Genomic DNA, 22,482 nt, shown 5'->3' with positions numbered 1-22,482 from the left:
TAAATTTCGTAGTTTTCAGGATAATAGGCATAAAAGAAATAGTTAAAGCAGTTGTTGCTTTCAGAATTGACATTCTTGCTTTGCATTCTGCGGCATTTTGCTGTCAAGATCAAAAATCAAAAATATGCTTAGCTACCTCATAATCTGTACAGCTTCACACCAAATTTTACCTTATCTGTATTTGGCAAAACTTTTAGGAATATTTGGTCCTCAATGCTCATCAGCTTTGAACTTTATGTGGCCTTTTTAACATTTTTTGATTCAAGCATCACTGATGAGTCCTTTGTAGACAAAATGCACGTCTGGCACAAATATAAAATTTCAATCCTGATATCAATGATGAGTTTATTTAAGAGGTAATGATCAAATTAAATAAATTCTAAATGTATCTACTAAATTTTAATGTATTAAATGTTGTAATTCTACATATAATAAATGAAGTATGCCATCATAACTTCCTTATATGATTCATCAGTAGAGTTCAATCTCCTTCAATTATACCACATGCAATTTTTTCATTCATTTAAAAAAATATAAATCATCCATCTAGTATCCTATACAACTATCAAAATATGTGTCACATGTAACAAGTGATGCCAGCATTCTGTCTCCTTTTAGAACACTGTCTCTACCACACATAATAGAAATCAAACACAGGCATATCATTCATCCAATCTGTGATGGCACAAGAGGCCAGGCTGGGGGAATTTTACTGACTATCTGTTTCATTTGATTCTTTATCTTTATAAAGTGTCTTTTGAATTCTAAACCATCTCCCTGAAAATATAAATTACAATGAATTACAATAAGTATCAAATTTATTAAGATGTAAAGACTTATGATCAGATACATATAAACCAATATTAAAAGTGACCACACAAAAGATATAAAGAAGTCAATTCAATATGAACATGTTCTTTTCATTCGCTTCAATTAAGAGTTAATGTTACCGTCTACTAAATTCCTAATATGATTTGGGAGGACCATCTAAAAGTATGATGCTTTCCGTTCATTTTGGAGACATTGTGACTTTAGTGTGAGAGGTCATGTGGAGGTTGTGTGCTAAGTTCCTGACCAGGTCAAATCAAAGACTGCAATATGTATATTCTGTTGATGATTAAATGAAACCATCCAGAAATCATTCGGGGAAAAAAATCAGTTACAACAAGTGAAACTGCGAGCTACTGCTCACTGATGATACCCCCACCGCAAGTGGATAATATTAATAGTGTAAAAATATGCAAGTGTTCGGTAAACAGGAAGTTGTCGAGTGATGAATCTGAAAACGCATCACACGGTATAGCTGACTTATATAAATCCTGAAACCAAATTTCAGAAATCCTTGTATTGTAGTTCCTGAGAAAAATGTGACGAAAATTTTTAACTTGGTTATCATGTGTAAAATCATATGAGTGTTCGGTAAACAGGAAGTTGTCGAGTGATGAATCTGAAAACGCATCACACGGTATAGCTGACTTATATAAATCCTGAAACCAAATTTCAGAAATCCTTGTATTGTAGTTCCTGAGAAAAATGTGACGAAAATTTTCAACTTGGCTATCATGTGTAAAATCATACAAGTGTTCGGTAAACAGGAAGTTGTCGAGTGATGAATCTGAAAACGCATCACACAGTATAGTTGACTTATATAAATCCTGAAACCAAATTTCAGAAATCCTTGTATTGTAGTTCCTGAGAAAAATGTGACGAAAATTTTCAACTTGGCTATCATGTGTAAAATCATACAAGTGTTCGGTAAACAGGAAGTTGTCAAGTGATGAATCTGAAAACGCATCACACGGTATAGCTGACTTATATAAATCCTGAAACCAAATTTCAGAAATCCTTGTATTGTAGTTCCTGAGAAAAATGTGACGAAAATTTTCAACTTGGCTATCATGTGTAAAATCAGACAAGTGTTCGGTAAACAGGAAGTTGTCAAGTGATGAATCTGAAAACGCATCACACGGTATGGCTGACATATATAAATGTTGATACCAAATTACAGAAAGGGTGGATGTGTAGTTCCTGAGAAAAATGTGACGAAAGTTTCATGGGACGGACTGACTGACGGACGGACTGATGGACGGACTGACGGACTGATGGACGGACTGACAGACGGACAGACAGAGGTAAAACAGTATACCCCCCCTTTTTTAAAGCGGGGGTATAATGACCTTGACCTTTAAACCAAAAATTAGTTAGCTTCTTTCCCTTCCCTACATCTTCAATCTTAAAAGTTTTGTTTCCTTACAACAAAACATGTATCAAATATTTTCCATCTCTCAAGCCCTTACTTAGGCACAGATCTAATCCTGAAACCTCAACAGATGTGCAAAGCTTTCAAGAATTTGGGTTGAAAACTGACAAAAAGTAGTACACATTTCCCTGCCCAACTGCTAGCCGCCCAACATAACCATAATATTACCTGGTTAAAGACTTTGGCAACCAAGCCAAAATTTAACTTGCATGTATTTTTTTTTATATTAGTAAATCAAAAAAATAATTTTGGGATGGCTTGAGAAAGTAGATTTAAAGACTAATCTAGTTTAGTTTTTAAAGGATTTGCGGAACATAATTGTTCAGTGTTATGAAATAAAATTCATAAATGTAGTAAATTCAATATGACCTTTATAATTCATTTCATGTAAAGAAAATATATACCTTTGACAATCTGAAGTCCAGCAATAAGTTTTCTCCCATCTCCATCAGACATGCTTTAAAAACCAACGTAACATTCCTTTTATCCATTGTATTAACAGTAACCTGTTAAAATAAAACACTTTATGTATTATATTTAATAACCACTTGTCTCCCATTTCATCAGATACTAGAACACACCCGCGAAATCACGGGCAATCAGAGCGTCGTTGAAAGTATGTAAAGTGTTGTAGGAAAAATTTTGCAAAAGATTTAATGACTGGAGAATTTCAGGAAAAGTATCAAAAGTCATAGGTACTTCCTTTATTTCCCAAATTCCCATTTTTTAGTTTTCTATTAATTTCAATATGCACATACATTTAGTATATTAAGAACATTCAAGTCAGGAGCCTGTGATTCAGTGGTTGTCGTTTGTTTATGTCTAAGCCTTACATATTTTGTTTTCCTTCATTTTTTTGTACATAAATAAGGCCGTTAGTTTTCTCATTTGAATTGTTTTACATTGCATTTCGGGGCCTTTTATAGCTGACTTTGCGGTATGGGCTTTGCTCATTGTTGAAGGCCGTACGGTGACCTATAGTTGTTAATTTCTGTGTCATTTTGGTCTCTTGTGGCGAGTTGTCTCATTGGCAATCATACCACACCTTCTTTTTTTTTTGTTATAATGAATTTTTGTAAAAGATTTAATTGATGGAGAATTTCAGAAAAGGTACCAAAAGTCAGGTGCTTTGGGACAGGACAATTGTTTTCCTAGCCCTGCTAATTTTTTTTTTTTTATTTGTATTAACATTAATAACACATGCATACTTTTAGCGCTTAACTGTATACAATGAACATTCATTACTATAAATAAAGTGTATTTGCTTTTTACTTTCAATTCTCAGGTTACTAATCGATCCACATTTCTATATTATACAGACTCTCTCTCTCTTTTTAGTTTACCCTGTGACCGCCGTGGATAGTAAACTTGAAAAAGATAGCAGATAGAAAATACACTTTATTCGTAGTATATGTATGTTCAAAGAATACAGAAAAACGCAAACCGGAAGTCTAATATGACTTAAAATTTCGCCCAATGACGGAATCAATATCCGGATGTGTTTTTTCTTGTTTTTCTCCCAAAATAACTCAATCTGAATAATCATAAAAATGGATGACAAATGCAACTATGCACTGTACCTATAGGACACATAGGCATGATGATTACTTTATTGTGGAAAGAAGAGAAGCGACACCCAAAATGAGGTCTTCTCGTTTAATAGTATAGATGCCTGAAACACCAAAGTCACATTCCTTTTTATATCCATTATAGAAACAGCATGATGTTAAAATAAGACATTTTCTGCAGATTTGTGTACACAAAGAGTTTTTAGTCATCCATTTCCTTACTCTTTACAACTGACAAGCAGATTAAAATCAAAAACACTCTTGGTGGTAAATTTTGTACAATAAATTGTGGTGGAATTGTGATGCTAGTGGGTGACTCAATTTTAAATATCTCTGTATTACATGTTTACATATTTTTATGTAAAACAGAGTTATTATTTCAATCATCAGCAGATGTCATGTCAAAAAAAATCAAAATTTTCGACCAGTATAATATCAAAACCCATCACTTTGACGTCATCATAACCAAATGGGTTACAATGGGACATTGAACATTATCACATTGAAAATTTATCTCCCATGAAACTTAATCCACAACCTTTCACAGATTTTTCCAATATATCAAAAGCCTTGTATCTATGCAGTTTTCCTACAAATGGTCAGTGGTTTTCTCCGAGCACTCTGGCTTCCTCAACTAATAATAAAGGGCTGCGCTTTAGCGCATGATAGGCCCGTTGTTTACAAGACGACAGGCGTATAAAAATGGCAAAAAAGACTACAATGACAATGAGGAGCAGCAAGAAGATAACAGGTAAAGTGAAGATGGTGAAAGTGACTCTACTGAAGGTTATGATCTAAATGAGGAAGTAGGTGATGAAAGTAAGGATTTCATTGATGATGAAGATAAAGATTTCATTGATGATGAGAAGGCCTCTTCTGAGAATGAAAATGAGGATTTTTCTGATGATGAGGACAGTGATTATGCCAACTAAAATTAATTAGTAGATTTTCATCCAAATTTCTGAAAAAAATGGGGCGGGTGGGAGGATTTTATTTTTTAAATTTTATTTCATATGAAACCATTTTGTGACGAGTTCTTCATGTATGCAAGTGTAATAATAAGCTTATATCATGTATATACAGGTATGAGGAATCTTACATTATTTTTCAAATCCTAAAATAAATGTCTCTAATTACGGCTTTAGAAACTAAACAACAAAGACGTGTAGAAATGCTCTCTTCAGTTGGAATTTCTACACCAAATGTATTTGGGTTCCTAAACGATTGTTTTTAGGTACCCATAAAATGAAGCAAATGCATTGGTATGCAACACAATTATTATGAGTACAGAATAAAATGAAAACTCAAACAGTGTTTAAAATAATAGGGTTGGTACTTATGCATTTATGCAAGATGAAAATATAATTACCATGTAAAACACATGTGAACTTAATAAAAAAAAAAGAAGTTGTTGTTTAATGACCCTTTTGGGGATATTGGGACATTTTGTGTTAAGGCCGTTTTTATTAAATAAGTTGGTTTACGGATCCGCCGACCCGAATTTTCGCTAATTCAAATAAAAATAAACGCACATTTGTCCTTAAAAATTATTTCCGCCGACCTCATATTTCTCGATTTACTAAGAAAATTTTAAACGGAATTTTTGTGTTTACGTTTCGTATTCTGGTTCCTATTACTGCATTAAAAAATCGTTAACCAGTGCACCGGAACGTGACTGGTAAGCTTTCCCCGACACCCAAAAGCGAAAACAAGTCGCCCTCTTCTTGACGATACTCGCTTTCAGTCGCTTCCGTCATCGGACATTTTCAATTTTTACCAAGTTGATGAAACATCATTTTTTTTATTGATAATTAAAGAAATTAAGACATAAACGGTTCATTATCTTAAGAAAAGAGGCTGAAGCATTGTATTTGCAGTGTGTAGCAGTTTATTTGATAAAAAATACAACTTTTTATCACCTCGAACATTTTTGCAAGTTCCGGTGCTTGTTACTCGAAAACGTACATCAACCTAAATTTCGGCGGTAAAATAAGTTTGTTACTTCATTTAAACGTGATAAAAGTTGCCTCTAGTAAATGTTTAATCCATTTATTGCATTAAAAACGTCATGTTCCTTTCCAAATAACTTGTCAAACATCGTTTATTTTTGTAAATTTTCTTGCATTCGTCCGCCATTTACCGATTCCTAAACTACGGATCTGAACCGGACCAGCTAAACCGAAATCCGTACTTTTACAATAATTATTACGGATGCACGGATGGAACAGCTGACAGACGAATATTGACCACAAAGGAAAAAATTACGTATTTCACATGCATTAAGAGACTTTTAGTTACATCTAATTGATTGGTTTATATAATTCCCTATATTTTTTATGTATTGAATTTGTTTCAAACTTTATTAAAGTTGCTTAACTCGGAGACTATTACACTAGCTAATATCAATATATTATGGCCCAGCTTAAATTATATATTTTTTGATGAGAGACACTGAATTTCATACTTAAGATAGTTTTGAATTAAATTGTAATTGATATATTATAATTTCTTTACATTTTTCAAAATAAAAAAAAAAATTTTTTTAGTGCTAGATATTAAATATTTAGTTGGAAGTTTCTCACAAGAACCTAAGTAAAACTTTTAATTTGAAATGTTACTTTAATTGTATACTCAGATATGAATTGAACAATATAAAAAGAACATTATTTAACATATGACCCTTTATACTATAGTAAAATCCAAACATTGTAGGGCACCAAGCGAATGAGCACTTCTCTTTCAAATCTCACCACTTCTCCTATCAGTTTCAAAAAGAAAAGTCACTTCTCCCTATAATTCTGAAAAAGTGTGAGCCCTGCTGATATCCGTAAACCAAGTAAAAAAAAAAAACTGGAAAGATCTAGTTTAAATTTATTTTTTTTCCCTCCTCCTACCCTAAGTTTTTTGGGCTGATGTCCGTAAACCAACTTATTAAATAAAAACGGCCTAATCAACAAGAAAAGACAGTCATGGGTAAAATCTAAGGGCTGCTGTAAATAAAAAGTGTATGTTAGTCGACTTTTAAAACTCAATAAACAAGTTCGTGTTTGTGTTTCAATATCTTTAATCCAGTCATGTTTTTTGTATCAATGGGTTCCACGATTTTTGCGCTTTGGATATCTTTCACATTTAAACTTCCTGACACAAAGTTATTGCCTAAAAAAATCCAGTTTTCTAATCACAGAAATTTGTGACATACCGCGATTTGTGGTTTAGGACACAGCGTTTTTCTCGTAACACGAATATTTCACGTCATTATCGTTATCAGTTTTTACTCTCGAAAGATGATGGTGTCATCATAGAGCAGCAGAATATGTCAACAATCATTTTGGTTAGATTTACTTGAGGTACAAAACCGAAAATTGAAACAGGAAGTCATAAATGAAACGAAATTTTAACGGTTATCGGTAACGGAAACGAACAAAATCCGTAAATCGTAAATTTAATAAAATAAAAAAAATCGGGGCGGGCGGGGATGAAAATCTATCAATTAATTTTAATTGGCCTTACAGTGAAGAAGACACTGATGATTAAACCTAGTTCAGCTTTTCAATATTTAGCATAAAAAACAAATATCATTAACATTGGCATATAACATAGAAGTCTTCAATGCAATATAAGGAAAGTTATATATGATTATGGGTTTTAGTAATTCTATGGCTGATTTCCAAATTTTATAGTAGTTTGAAAGAAGGTAATTTTCTTGGGGTATATTGCTCATAGTTAGATTCTGTTGAACACAGTAAGGAATCCATACTAAATTATACAAAGATGTATGCAAAAGTTGTTCAAATGGTGCTTAATATGGTGGATAATGATTATTGCCTTTTTATTGTTTAGAATATTCACAAGATGATCATATTGATAAATGTTTAGGAGACTTGATTTCCTTATTTTTTTCATAAAATGACACCCTTTAACATTTAAGGAATATTTAGTCACATGTTAGGATTTTCATGTTGTCACTTGTTCACTTATTATGTGCTATTGTAGACTAGTTATGTTTTATAACATTTTTTATTGCGCTCAACCCTTCCACCGAAACCGAAGTCTATAATAAAGTTGCAATGCTAAGGTATCATTTGTGATTTCAATTGCAAAAAATTTTAACAAGAGTAAAACATCCTATATGCAAAAACAGTATTTGATTTTTATCCATAGCTTAGATAGTAAAAATGTTATCATAAAATGATATATGCCTCAGGGAACAGTTAGTATCTCAGGGACTGCTAATGTGCTTTCATCCTTGCAACCATTCAACAATAGTACAAACGTATGACATTCATGGAACCTATTTTTTACAAGAAATTTAATGTTTTAAATTGAACTAAAGATTTTACAAATTTTATGTTTTCATCAGATTTTATTAAGTATTATTTGTTACATCAATAGATATAAACAATTCACCAAAGTTTCATGGACATTGGTGAAAGCCTTTTTGAGTTATTGTCCGAAGTGTTAAAAATCCCCCTTTTTTTATGAATAAAGCCCCATAAATCCAAAACTTAAAATCTGAAATTTATAAAAATTGAAAGGGAGCTTACATCAATAGATATAAACAATTCACCAAAGTTTCATGCACATTGGTGAAATCCTTTTTGAGTTATTGTCCGAAGTGTTAAAAATCCCCCTTTTTTTATGAATAAAGCCCCATTAATCCAAAACTTAAAATCTGAAATGTATAAAAATTGAAAGGGAGCTTACATCAATAGATATAAACAATATACAAAAGTTTCATGGACATTGGTGAAAGCCTTTTTGAGTTATTGTCCAAAGTGTTGAAAATCCCCCCTTTTTTATGAATAAAGCCCCAAAAATCCAAAACTTTTAAAATCTGAAATTAAAAAAAAACGAAAGGGAGCTTACGTCAATAGATATAAACAATTCACTTAAGTTTCATGGAAATTGGTGAAAGTGTTTTTGAGTTATTGTCCGAAGTGTGGACGACGGACGGACAGAAGGATGGACGGATGGACAACGGTATACCATAATACGTCCCGTCTAAAAGACGGGCGTATAAAAACTGGCCACTAAGAAATAGAACAATAGTGTTGAAACTGGCGTGAAACACCAATCAATTCATGTATATTTCACACTTACCATTCCTGGTGAATTTTTCTTCCAGTTGTACCCCAGCTGTTGAAGAACTTTATCTAATTCTTCATATGTCACTTCTCTGTCAGTCTTTACAAAAAATCTTGTCATTCTTCTTACCAATTTCTGCATTGGTGTCTACAAAAACAATTTTCTGCTTGTAATGCCAACTGATTTCAAAATGTAAAAATAATGTATAAATATCCTTTTTAAATCTATATCTTAAAACTTATCCTTTTTATAAGTGTTTGTCAACTCACAAAGTCTTTTAAAGTCAGTATATTCAAAATGTATCCTACATGTACATCAAAAAAGTCCACAATCGAATGGATGCATGGAGTTTGTTCCAAAACTTCAATATTTAACTGTAGTTTACAAATGCTTTGCATGTATTTCAATATGCCTGTGCTGTTTCTTTGCATTTAAAATATTTTGCTGCTTATATATCTTATGTGCATGCTGTGTGTTTTAATGTTATGTATATGATTTTTATATTCGGTAAAAAGCTTTAAAGAGCTTATGTTTGTATTTTTTAAATTTGAACTAAATCAAAATAAAATTTTCTTATTCATATTCATATAAGATCCAAATACCTTAAATAACATAAAAAAATAATTGCCAATTGGCAAAAATCTATTTTTGCTAAAAAAAAGTATAAACCCTACCATATCATCATATGCAAAAATTATGTGTTTGAAATGCAGAAAAATTGGAGAATGTGTCTATGGGACACAGATGATGCCCTAATTGCATATTACGTTATAAAGGGACATTAATAGAGCACTGTAAAAGTGACACCACCCAAACTCAATAGCAAGCATTGCGTACAAGTTTCAAAACATTTGATTGATGCAAAGTACGAGAACAGAAACAAAGTTTGGGATGTATGCACAGACAAGGGTTACACTTAATGCCCACTTCACCTAGCAATGGGGCTTACAAACATATCTTTTCTCTATGCTCTATTATACCTGTGATGATCCAGGAGTACCCTGGAACTGTGATGATAACAACATGTGGTCTGGATGAACTGGCTGAGAGAAACTAAAGATATGATTGGTATCATCTGTATTTGTAGGAGTTGTCTCCCCATGATAACCATGCTGGTTATATTCTGGCTGAGAGCAGGATATCCGAGACATGTCACTGTAAAAGATAATGTTATATGACAAAATCTTTATTTTCTCCATTCAAGCTAATTCTACTTGTGACAGAGAGTCAATAGATATATACAGTGTACTCGTCTTTGAGGCAGGTGTATAAAAATTCTTGTGAATTCAGGCACATCTTCAGCAAGTCTGTTTTATTATAATTAAAAAGCACTCAAAAATCTTTCTGTTAATAAATTTTGAAGGGTTCTTTCTTAGTTCTTTTACAAGTCAGATTTTTAATTAATAGTAGACATTTCGTTTGTAGCTTGTTTTTTGGTTGGATTATGCTGTCTCATTGACATATATATATATACACCACATTTTCTTTAATGTTTTATTTTATTTTTATTATTACCTTATTTACAGTTTTACAGGGTTTTTTTCACCTTCTTTCATGTATGGTTAGGAGTAAAGCTACTGATATATATTAAAAAGGGGAAGTAGTGAGATTTCAAAATAACAAGTTTAACCCACATTTTCCTTTGCCTGTCCCAAGTCAGAAATGTTATTAGTAGTTGTTGAATGCCAAATCATCATGTATTTCATTTATTTGTGAAATTGAAGTTTTTAATGGCAGAACTTTTCTTTTTTGTTTCTGTTTAATTTATTTACAACTTTTCTATAGACTACATGTCCTTCAGATATTTTTGTCCATTTGTTTCTGCTTCACAGCAATAAACCTCACATCTCCTTTTGTTATTTCTGTTGTCTTGACTTCTTTTTCATGGTATTTACAATTTTTATCAGTTATAAGTTGTATTTTAACAACTAATATGGTAGTTATATGATCATTGTACAGCAAATAGGTCTATCAGATGGCACATGAGATTGTTTCTATTAAATGTCTGCTTTAAAACTCTTATCACGAGTTGGTTGACCGTTATGGAATAACCGTTTCACAAATGATATCGGATATGTTCCTTACGTCGTAACTACAATCCCCTTCCCTTTCATGAATGTGACCTACCGAATTAGACTATTTACCGGATTAGTAATCACATAAGCAACACGACGGGTGCCACATGTGGAGCAGGATCTGCTTACCCTTCCGGAGCACCTGAGATCACCCCTAGTTTTTGGTGGGGTTCGTGTTGTTTATTCTTTAGTTTTCTATGTTGTGTCATGTGTACTATTGTTTTTCTGTTTGTCTTTTTCATTTTTAGCCATGGCATTGTCAGTTTGTTTTAGATTTATGAGTTTGACTGTCCCTTTGGTATCTTTCGTCCCTTTTTTATAGTCTAAGAACCATTTAGAGCTAAACATATAAGACACCGGTCTATTGTTGAAAACTGTATGTACATGTAGTCAGTCACCTAGATGTCTTTTGGATATTTTCTTGTTGGGTTGCTGTTTCATTGAAATTCCATAATGATAATTAAATAATCTGCATTGATCAAATATCCAATTAAAAAGGTTCTAAGTATCCATCAACAAAGGACAGAAGTTGAACCCAAATTTTAGTTTATCTACTTTATTTTAGATTTGCATATTACCTATCAGTAGATTTTGGTGATAATTCATTCTTTGAGCAAATTTTCTTGAATGGTCCTGTACCACAAGGAGATCCTGATGGAGAACTGGAAGGCATTCTACTAAAGGGGCCTGAAATAGATATAGTAAACAGTATTTTAGGCTCTTACTGTAGTGATACATACATTATCACATTAACTTATCACAGACTCTTTATTATTCAATTTATAACTACTCTGATTTTTCTTATGAACTCATTTTAAAAACAAGAATGTGTCCAAAGTACACGGATGCCCCACTCACACTATCATTTTCTAAGTTCAGTGAACTGTGATATTGGGGGCAAAACACTAATTTGGCATTAAAATTAGAAAGATCATATCATAGGGCACATGTGGACTGAGTTTCAAATTGATTGGACTTCAACTTCATCAAAAACTACCTTGACCAAAAACTTTAACCTGAAGCGGGACGAACGGATGGAAGAACGAACAAACAGATTCACAGACCAGAAAACATAATGCCCCTCTAATATCATAGGTGGGGCATAAAAAAGCCTTGTGATCCAATTATTTCTCAATATTCTTTAAGGTAACAGCTATGTAAATGAGCAATCTTACAATTTTGTATGAAACTTGTAGTAGGCAACTTGAATTAGAATTTAAAATTTTGGGTGTTTTGACGCCACTTTTAAGCACTGTATTTAGGCTATTTCATGGCAGCCAGTTTTTATTGGTGGAGGAAGCCCAGAGAAAACCACTGACCTTCGATAGGAAAACGGACAATCCTAGTCAATTAAGATTGCAGTCAACTGCACCCGACGATTGGGGTTCGAACTTGCAACCTCAGTGTTGACTGGTTAGTGATTACAATAGTAACTTCTTTAACTACGTAGACCACTCTGCCACTAAGGCCTCTCTGTAGGCAACTTAAGCATGAGGACCTGCCGATGATTATCAACAACAAAATAATTTTGGAAATATAGAAAATGAAACATTCAATAAAGACATATAGATGTATAGGATGCCCATAGATATTCCAAAAAATTATTGAATTATTTTTCATTTTTTAAATAATATAATATTGCCATTAAATTACTGATTTTTTTATATAAAATAAGGGTGTGCAATTTTTGTTTTTGATATATAAATCATATTTAATGTCTTTTATCATTATTACATACATATATTAAATCAAAACCATGTTAAAGTTTGATTCCATAAAATACACTTATCATAGTGTGTAGACAATGTTCAAATGAATTACTGAATAATAAATGAACTAATTCAATGAATCAGTAAAAATTAAGATATGCACAGGATTATCTCACTGTCTTGAAGACATTGGTGCGTTTGGGCTGTTTTCTGCTCTTTAGTCAGGTATTATCTCCCTTTTGAAACATTCCCTTTTCCTTCTCAGTTTTAACATCATAACCAGTGACTTACTTTTTGGTTGTTTGTTAAAGTTTTTATTAAACCACTGGTGAGATTTAACTTGTTGAATTGTATATCTTTTCTTTGGATTTTCTACCAGCAACTTTCTTAGTAGTGCTGGAAAAACAAAGAGTCAAAATTATTTCAAATGTAAGGAAAAACATTATTTCCCTCTTTAATGTGAAAGTTTTAATTTCACAGCAATTTTTTTTTCGGCATATCTAAAAGCCGAATTATTTATTATGTAATTTTTTCAATATTTGGTTAATCCATTAATCAAAGTTTCAATTTTATCAAACTTTCTATGGTCAACCATCAAATACAGACCAGCATCGATAATTCAAAGGCAAAGGGATGAGCAAATTATTTTAACTTCATTGGAAATCTGGTGGATAGTTATCTTATTGGCCATCATAAGATGACTCCTTATCTCCTTAATTTTACATATTTGGCTCATTGCTGATTGTAAGTAACATAATGGTGTCCAACTTCAAAATCTTGTTTGTTGAGGTTGGATATGCATATTAACTCATTTGCCAAGATGGCACAATGGCACATGCAGTATCAATTTAACAAAAATATCATAACATAAGAGACAGAATAAATAGTTTACATCTTATTTTTATGATAACAAAGATAGAAAAGGAAACATGTGCTTGTAAACAACCACCAGACCTCAGTAGTTCCATGGTAGAGCGCTTGTAAACAACCACCAGACCTCAGTAGTTCCATGGTAGAGCGCTTGTAAACAACCACCAGACCTCAGTAGTTCCATGGTAGAGCGCTTGTAAACAACCACCAGACCTCAGTAGTTCCATGGTAGAGCGCTTGTAAACAACCACCAGACCTCAGTAGTTCCATGGTAGAGCGATCAACAAAGTACTTGTAAACAATCACCAGACCTCAGTAGTTCCACGGTAGAGCGCTTGTAAACCACCAGACCTAAGTAGTTCCATGGTAGAACGCTTGTAAACAACCACCAGACCTCAGTAGTTCCATGGTAGAGCGCTTGTAAACAACCACCAAACCTCAGTAGTTCCATGGTAGAGCGATCAACAAAGTACAAAAAGTCATGATTTGATCCTCATCCATAGCAGGTCTCAACATACAAATTAAGGTTCAGACTTACTGCTAGGGTTAAAAGCAATAGACCACTTTCGAGTTCATCCGTCACCAGAAAAAACTCGTCAATTATACGCGCTTTTATCACCGTCATTTGTGCGTTTAGGGGCGTCGTCACTTCCCTTCCAATGTTGAGCAAGTGGTTGGAAAACTATAATTCTATATTATACGAATTATTCGGCAAATTGAATTCTCAAAATTGACAATCAACACTGCTGTCATTAGGGAATTGTCAGTAAGTACCTACAGAGCAACCATTATTTCTAGTTTATCCTGCACAAAGACGATCACTAAGACGCTTGATGAACGTAAATAGTGCAGGGATACAGGCGACCCCCTCTATCTGGTAAATGACGTCATAAAGGCGTGCATAATTGACGAGTTTTTGCCGGTGACGGATGAACTCGAAAGTGGTCTATTCCCATTCGTGTATTGATGTAACTTGCTAAAATTCCTACCCATATATATAAATTCATTTATATATTTCCCAGTTATCAGACATACAGTCCAAGTCTTGTAAGCATGCACTTTTAAAAATGTATTCCCTTGTTTGTCATATAAAAAAACTGAAAAAGTGGGTTATTTCATATCACAAAACATGTGAACATCACAAATATGCATCCATCGTTTGCTGTTGCATGTCAAATTTATAATAGATTACTTACACAAAGCTAGGTTGTCTACTTTATTCCAAGGAGACAGGGTTATTTTACAGTCCTTCCAATTACAATATTCTTGACAGCCATAATTTGGTTCATCCCAAGGGAGTTCTATAATAAAGAAAATTTAATTTCATGTACATGATGTATGTAACAGTTTATGCACACATTTCAAAATGTTTTGACTTGAAAAAAACAGACATACAATGTTTATACAATTATATATTCAGATTTCAATGCAAACATTGCAGACCTGTTTGCCCATCCTGATGTCTATCAATATAATCGTCAGTAATTTTTTTAATGTTGTCAGTAATACTCTTAATGAGTTCCATCAGCGGCACTAATCATCTAGGGGTTTGCGTGATTCCCAGTTTTAGCCACCGATCACTGTAAACAGAACCAAATATGATTTTTTTCTGGATTGGTAGAATACCCCTACTTTTTCATGACGAATCTGTATTGAGTGATTTTATTTAAAAAAATCTGTGTAAAATAAGGACAATCTGTACAAGTAAACACCTCTGACATTGTTTTCCGGAAACGGATTTAGTGGAAACAAGCCTTTTTTTTTTATTGTTTCACAATTTTCAGGTATAAAATAATATTTAAAAAAAAAACGCTCAAAAGGAGAAAGAGTTAACATGCAGATTAACATTTTGGGAGCATAGATATAGAGACAGTTAAAGTCAAATTCCATGAACTTTTCCATTAGAAAACAGTTTTTTGTTTTCTTTCAATGTGTTGGTAAGTCCTTTGAGCTGTGAAAAAAAATGGAATCGTTCCTATTACATAGTTGAAAAATAATGATGAAGGCTGTTAAAGTCAGTATGTAAATATCTCAACAGTAAACAAAATTCTGGAATAGCCCTTCAAACAATAACATATGTATTAAAAGGACAATTTTTCCTCTATGCAATTTTTCAATTTAATTCTGCAAATAAAACGGTTAGGCATTTTAATAGACTGTTATACTAGAATGTTCTCAAATAAAGGAATGAATTCATTCTATTTTATGAACTCAAATACTATTAAAGATATTATGGTCCTCAATAGTACAAGGAATCAATAATTAGATCCAAAACTAGAAATACCTCCAGCCAACATGGCTACCAGTATAATGGCACATGACCAGATATCAGCTGGCTCAGCATGATATGGTTGCCTTGACAGCACCTCAGGTGCAACATATGGAACCGTTCCACAACATTTCTCCAGCATTCTCTCCCTGCCTTGATATCGGAACACAGTGGCTAGACCAAAGTCCGATACCTTTAAATTATCTACAAATAAAAGTTGCTTTTAACAGTGTGTATGATAAGAAATATATGAGGTCAGCTTTTTCAAAATTTAGTTGTTCTGTTATAGAAATGCACAATGCTATCATGTTTAAAAGGGTTCTAGAATTTGTAATCCATTCTACTTTTATTGAGTTGCAGATTGACGCATGAGTGTCTGACACTATTACCACCTTGTTTTATTAAAATTGATCAGTGGTGTCAGAATTAATATTCATGATTCTACACCAATATTAATCAATAACCATGTTTCCATATCTTGGTCAATGAATTGTTCTACACCATGTACAAGTAATAAGTTTTTAAGCATTTATTACATGCAGACTTCTAACACCTTTATATGTTTATCTAATACAAATGTACTTTTAACTCATGATTTTCTTGTTTACAAATGACTGTACTATGAAAGCTGCAATTTATAGAAAAAAACATATTTTAATGAACATGTTGCAACAACTAAAGCAATTTCAAAATTTATGAATTATTTACATACATGTATATTTATATATATCCAATTATCAACATACTGTGATTCTTTATTCTTTGTTGGATATCAATTTTGGAAGATTTCATGGGAACATATTTATATGTTCAACGAATTGCAAATGTTCTCTAGGGTTTTATACAGACTTTAAAAAAACTATGAATTCAAATATCTACGAAAATAAAGGTTTTTCTCAATCCACTAAAATTGATAACCACGAACATAAATTAATCCACATAACAGCTGTTATGATTATTGAAAGGAAATAATTAATGCTTACCAAAGTCATCCAAAAGTAAATTTTCAGGCTTAAGGTCTCTGTGAGTCACTCCTTTTGTATGCAAATATTCCTACAACATGAAAAAGATAACACACTTCTTACTGTGAAAGGACTTATTAATTTCATGGTCTTCATTTGGTGAACTACATAAGTACATTTACTTTTTTTTTCATATAATGTTGTGATTTTCAAAATGATTTTACTCCATGAAACTTGGTTTTATCAATATATAGTTTCTCAATGAAAGTCAGTCAGTATAGCTCAGCAGATATATATGCTGCCACATCTTGTCTGTGTTTTTGTTTGATAATTTTACTTGCGTCAATCTGATGCGTTAGTCCTTTTTCGACTAAAATTTTATAATTTGTTCTGATGTTATGCTGTTACACCACTGCCACAGGTTAGAGGGATGTTTGAGTGCTCACAAACGTGCATAACGCCACCACATTCTTTAAGTGCCTGTTTAAAGTCAGGAGCTTGTAGTTCAGTTAACGTTGTTAGTTTATGTTTGTCATATTTGCTTTTCATAAATTGTTTTGTTATAAATCAGGACTAGTTTTCTCAATTGAATTGTTTTGAATTTTTCATGTCAGGGGCTTTTAATAATTTAACTTTTATAGCTGATTATTAGGTAAGAGTTTTCCTAATTGTTGCAAGCCATATGGTTGCCTAAAAATGACTGCATCCACTTCATTTCAAGTTTGGTGGGTATTTATCTCATTGACAATCATACCACATCTCCTTATTTTTAATTTTGACACTACACAAACTTACAACTCCTGCTAACAACTGTTTAAAGAATTTGTTGGCTTCAAGCTGTGGCATACCTGCATCTGGCTCTATAAATAAAAATAGAAAGATATGTATGTTGCTGTTTGTAAGTTAAATACATATGCCGCCACATTCTTTATATACATATGATTGATCTTTCTTCATTTTCTATATAGCTATAAAACAGTTGAATGTGTGTATAATATTGTTTGATTTAAAAATATAGGTCACAATACCTATTTCCTACATTTAGTATTCATATCTCTATCAAATCTACAATGTGGTTAGAAATTGATATATTATTGAGATATTTTTAGTTCCATGCAACCTTATCAAAATGATATGTCAAAACTGAAAGCATAAAAAGTTGAAGGTGATCATGTTATAATTAATTGTCCATGTTTTTAATTTTTAAAAGTTTTTAATTTTTAAAAACATGTTACAAACAAATAAACAAAGCAAAGTATCTTCAGTGATGTATGTGGAGTTACATGTTACATATGATTTATAGTTTATAGAAGTCATTGTTATAGGTCATATCATGACCTCTAGTTTAAGGCTGAATTGTATTGGTTGATTGTTGTTATTGATATTTACCCCATATCTCTTTCTATTTGCACCCTTTTATTATACAATTTGCATATTTTCATCACTTACCAATTCTATCAAACAACTCTCCACCGCTAGCATACTCAAGAAATAAATACTGGATCTTTTTATCTTTACGTGAACCGTAATACTTGATAACTCTCTCATGATTTAACATGTTGTGAACACAAACCTATTAACACATGATTAATAATATGAAAATGTATTTAAATCTTCAAAACCCAGCAAGTGCACCTACATGTAGGTACCAATTCATTTTAAGTAAGCATCTGGCACATGATGTTATATATATATATTAAAATGAAAAGCTTAGATCTTCTGATGTGTGGGTCTTTTTTTTGCATATATTCAAAGTCACTTTAACAATAAGTTGCATCAGTATCAGAATTATCAAAATCTTTTTTTCCATGGTGGTCCTGGCAAAAATAATTTCGGTCAAAAGTATTATTTCTATTTCAAAATACCAAAATTGTGTTGTAACTTTGCAAAATTTCATTGGTCAAAACCTTCAAACCATTTCCATGATCACTTTTTGAGGACTCTGCAATATCACTTGAATTCCATAGTCTGAGAAGAGTATAATGTAGACAGGTCCAGGATTTATTCATTAAAAATTGCTTACTCAAAATTAAATAATTACTTACATGCATGTTAGCCTACAGATTTACAATTTTCATGAAATGTTGGTAGTCTAAATGACAAAATCTTTATGTTGACGAGTTTACATGTATACAAAGCTTATTTCACAATTATAATTTTTTTTTAGCTCTTTGGAGCTACAGAAAGAAAAACATGTGTAAAGGTAATAAAATATCCTTGTAGTGTGAGCATTACATTTACATTTAAAATATCTTAAACTCCATGCTTGGATATATGAAATTGAACACCAGAGAATAAAAAGACAGTCAATGTGAAATATATTTTTTGTTTAGCTTCTTTGGAGCTACAGAAAGAAAAACATGTGTAAAGGTAATGAAATATCCTTGTGGTGTGAGCATTACATTTACATTTAAAATATCTTAAACTCCATGCTTGGATATATATGAAATTGAACACCAGAGAATAAAAAGATAGTCCATGTGAAATATTTCATATTAAGTTAAAATGAACTTGAATTTTCTACTTTGATGATGGAAAATAAAAATTTGGTCTTCAGGTTGAAATTGGAGGGTTGATAAGATAACAAAAAATTTTGAAAATCGTACTAAGTGTAAGCCCAATTTACTTATTGATATTCTAAAACAATATATTATCAAAGTATTATCACCTCTTTCCTGACATTTTCTGCTGCAGATGCTGTTTTCTCTAGGTTTATAATTTTAACAGCTACAGCTTCCTGGGTATCAGTATTTACTGCAAGTTTAACTCTGAAATTACCACTGCATGTATACTATGTTGACACAAAATAACTATTAGTTAAAGAGTTATAAGAGAGTCACAAATTGATATAACAAAAAGTTTGACCCAATCTTTGAAATAAATATGCATACAAATTACAATAAAAAAATGGGTTTATCAATTGTTGTGTGCATTGTTCTGTGGATTTACTTATTTTAAAAGATAATATTGCATTGCTGTAAACATGGTAAGTGTCTACATGTTCTACATTTTAAAAGATAGTATTGCATTGCTGTAAACATGGTAAGTGTCTACATGTTCTACAATAGTTAAGTTCTGTACATACTCTCCATATGCTCCCTCTCCGAGTGTCTGGACAAAGTCCCAACCTTCTACAAATGCTGTTACTTCTGTCATTGGATCATGACATTACATGTATCTGTCTACAAAGTTAAATGTTATTTGTTATGTTACATACATGTGATAAAAGATATCATTTTGAAAATACATTGTAAGAAACTCGTACTAGACATGCTAGAAACATGACAGAATGTACATCTTAAGTCACTAGTGTTCTCAAAACCTGACAGTCCTTTCCGTTCCTGACCACTATGGGCATGGCACTAAAAATCTCCACATTTTGATTTGTTGTGGTGATCCTGATGTCCAGTTAAAAGTTAATGTTGGTTTTTCATATAATTTTTTTTTTAGCCTGTCTCAGTATTTTCAATTAGCTCCTTCAGGGCATACGATACAGTTTTGATCCTGTATTTACATTTTGATAAAAAAAAAAATCATATACATGTAGACTATTTTTTATCTGATGAAATCAAATATGAAATAAAAAAGCTACTTTTTGAGTAAAATGAGGTTGAAATTTTGTATATTTGCTCAAAATTCAGATTTGTGGCCGTATTTTCCCTTTCGAAAGAAAAACAAAACTTTTTTGTTTTAAAAGATAAACACAAATTGCTTTTAGATAACAAGTTTGCAATTTCTGTATTTTATAAGTACCCTAAAAATTTATACATTTTTTATTCAGAAAATAACTCATATATATTTATCAAATGTTCATGAATGTAGAAAAAAACATAATTTTTTTCTGTATATTTTTCAAGTTTAAAAAAATCGCAATATTTACATTTTCATAAAAAAATGGCACACATAACCTCCTTGCGTAATCAAACCAAATGGCGTTTTAAAAAAGAGGGATTCGTGAACTGGTTTTCAAGTTAAAGAAGTTTGAATGATAAAAATCTGTCGAAAACTGAATCTTTTCCCCGATAAGTCATAGTTTGACGTCGCGAAAATTACAATTTACGTTAGCAACGTCATTACCTCTGTGTAACTGTATCGTATGCCCTTAAATCTACATGTATATCAATATTTGATATGGAACCATAAAATTGTTATGCAAATTAGAAAATTTAGCTATTAAAAACTCACAAGAGCATGTCCTTGTTTGTACAACTATGCCAACTCTTAATAAAGCTTATTTATTTATAAGTTCTAATAACTGGCTATTGAGGTGGTGTATGAGCGGTACTTTGAATGACCGAATAACACTGTTAATATCCGAATAACACTTGTAATGACCGAATAACACTTGTAATTTCAATATTAGCACATATTGGTGACTTTTAAACATTGAATATTAATTAATAGTATATTATCGATGTATTTTTATAGTTATAAATGATTTACAGAAAGCAGATAAGTTCATAAAAAACTTTTAAAATTTAGTGTGTACATCGAATATGGCGACCACAGAAATCACAATGGCCGCCATGTTTGATGTGCACACTAAATTTAAAACCATCTTTAAGAACTTATCTGCTTTTTGTAAATCATTTTTAAGTTATAAGATACATCGATAATACATTATTATTAAATAATCAATGTTCAAGAGTCACAAATATGTGATATTAAAATTTCAAGTGTTATTCGGTCATGACAAGTGTTATTCGGATAATAACAGTGTTATTCGGTCATTCGTGTTACCCGTGTATGAGACTGAGTGTCCCATGAATCATGATGATGTTTTATATCTGATGCTAATTTGGTCTGGATAAGGTAATATTAAGGTGTTTTGCCAGTGGCGGATCCAGAACTTTTTCTAAGGGGGGCCCGCTGACTGACCTAAGGGAGGGGGCCCGCTCCAGTCATGCTTCAATGATTCCCTATATAATCAACCAAATTTTTCCCACGGAAGGGGGGGCCATGGATCCGCCTATGTTTGCTGTATGACTGCACTCATTTAACAAAGTCAGGTATACTTTTATCTTACCATAAGTAAAACATAAGGTGTCAGATGTATATTAGAATTGCTTAGAATCAGAGTACACAGACCAAATCTCAAGTCACATTTTTCTGTTTTTGTTTTTACCGCCGATATGGATTCTAATTTTAGAATCATTTCTGGATTTTGATTCTTTTCCGGTTAATGGAGGGTAATCTGAAAACCGAAATAATAAACATAAAAAAGAGTGCAGGGAAGGGTTATAATGTTGACAGTTTTTTAAACAAACAAACAAACAAACAAGGGCTTAAAATAAGTTGATAAAACATTTTTGATTTTCAAAAATTGAAGAGTCAAATAAGATATAAAAAAAAGTTTTCCGTGTCCCTGGGACTATTATACTATAAACAGGGACTTTCTATATTATGATAGTATAAAGTCCGGCCCTGTACAAAATATAATAGTCTCAGCAGGTCTTTAAAAAATAACTGCTACTTAAAGATGAACTTATGTGAAATAATAAAGAACAAGAATATAAAATTGATACTTTAAGTCATTGACTTTTTAAACTGACATAGCTGGAAAGTCCCTGTTTTGGTCCTGAGAACGGATCATTAGTTCACTCACTAGGAACAAAACAAGCTAAAAATATTGATAGGTTATGCGACTGTTTCTCCAGAATTTTTTTCAATAGCGGGAAAAGACT

At 32.1% G+C, this 22,482-nt stretch overlaps 1 protein-coding gene across 1 annotated transcript; it reads right to left on the bottom strand.

Annotated features, from left to right (window-relative positions):
* Positions 1-490: 490 nt before the first annotated feature.
* LOC143080327 (serine/threonine-protein kinase Chk1-like) lies at positions 491-21,949 on the bottom strand. Its single transcript, XM_076256122.1, has 14 exons — positions 21,825-21,949; positions 19,884-19,980; positions 19,467-19,566; positions 18,248-18,371; positions 17,594-17,658; positions 16,820-16,889; positions 15,852-16,040; positions 14,764-14,868; positions 12,989-13,093; positions 11,567-11,675; positions 9,894-10,068; positions 8,929-9,060; positions 2,665-2,766; positions 491-777 (listed from the first exon to the last, which is right to left on the bottom strand). The coding sequence occupies exons 2-14, from the start codon at positions 19,952-19,954 to the stop codon at positions 667-669; spliced, it is 1,458 nt and encodes a 485-aa protein (XP_076112237.1). The 5' UTR covers positions 19,955-19,980; positions 21,825-21,949; the 3' UTR covers positions 491-666.
* Between the last annotated feature and the right edge of the window lie 533 nt (positions 21,950-22,482).

The sequence above is a fragment of the Mytilus galloprovincialis genome, chromosome 6 (genome assembly GCF_965363235.1).
Source record: "Mytilus galloprovincialis chromosome 6, xbMytGall1.hap1.1, whole genome shotgun sequence".
Classification (NCBI taxonomy): domain Eukaryota; kingdom Metazoa; phylum Mollusca; class Bivalvia; order Mytilida; family Mytilidae; genus Mytilus; species Mytilus galloprovincialis.
This window is presented reverse-complemented; position numbering and strand designations above follow the sequence as displayed.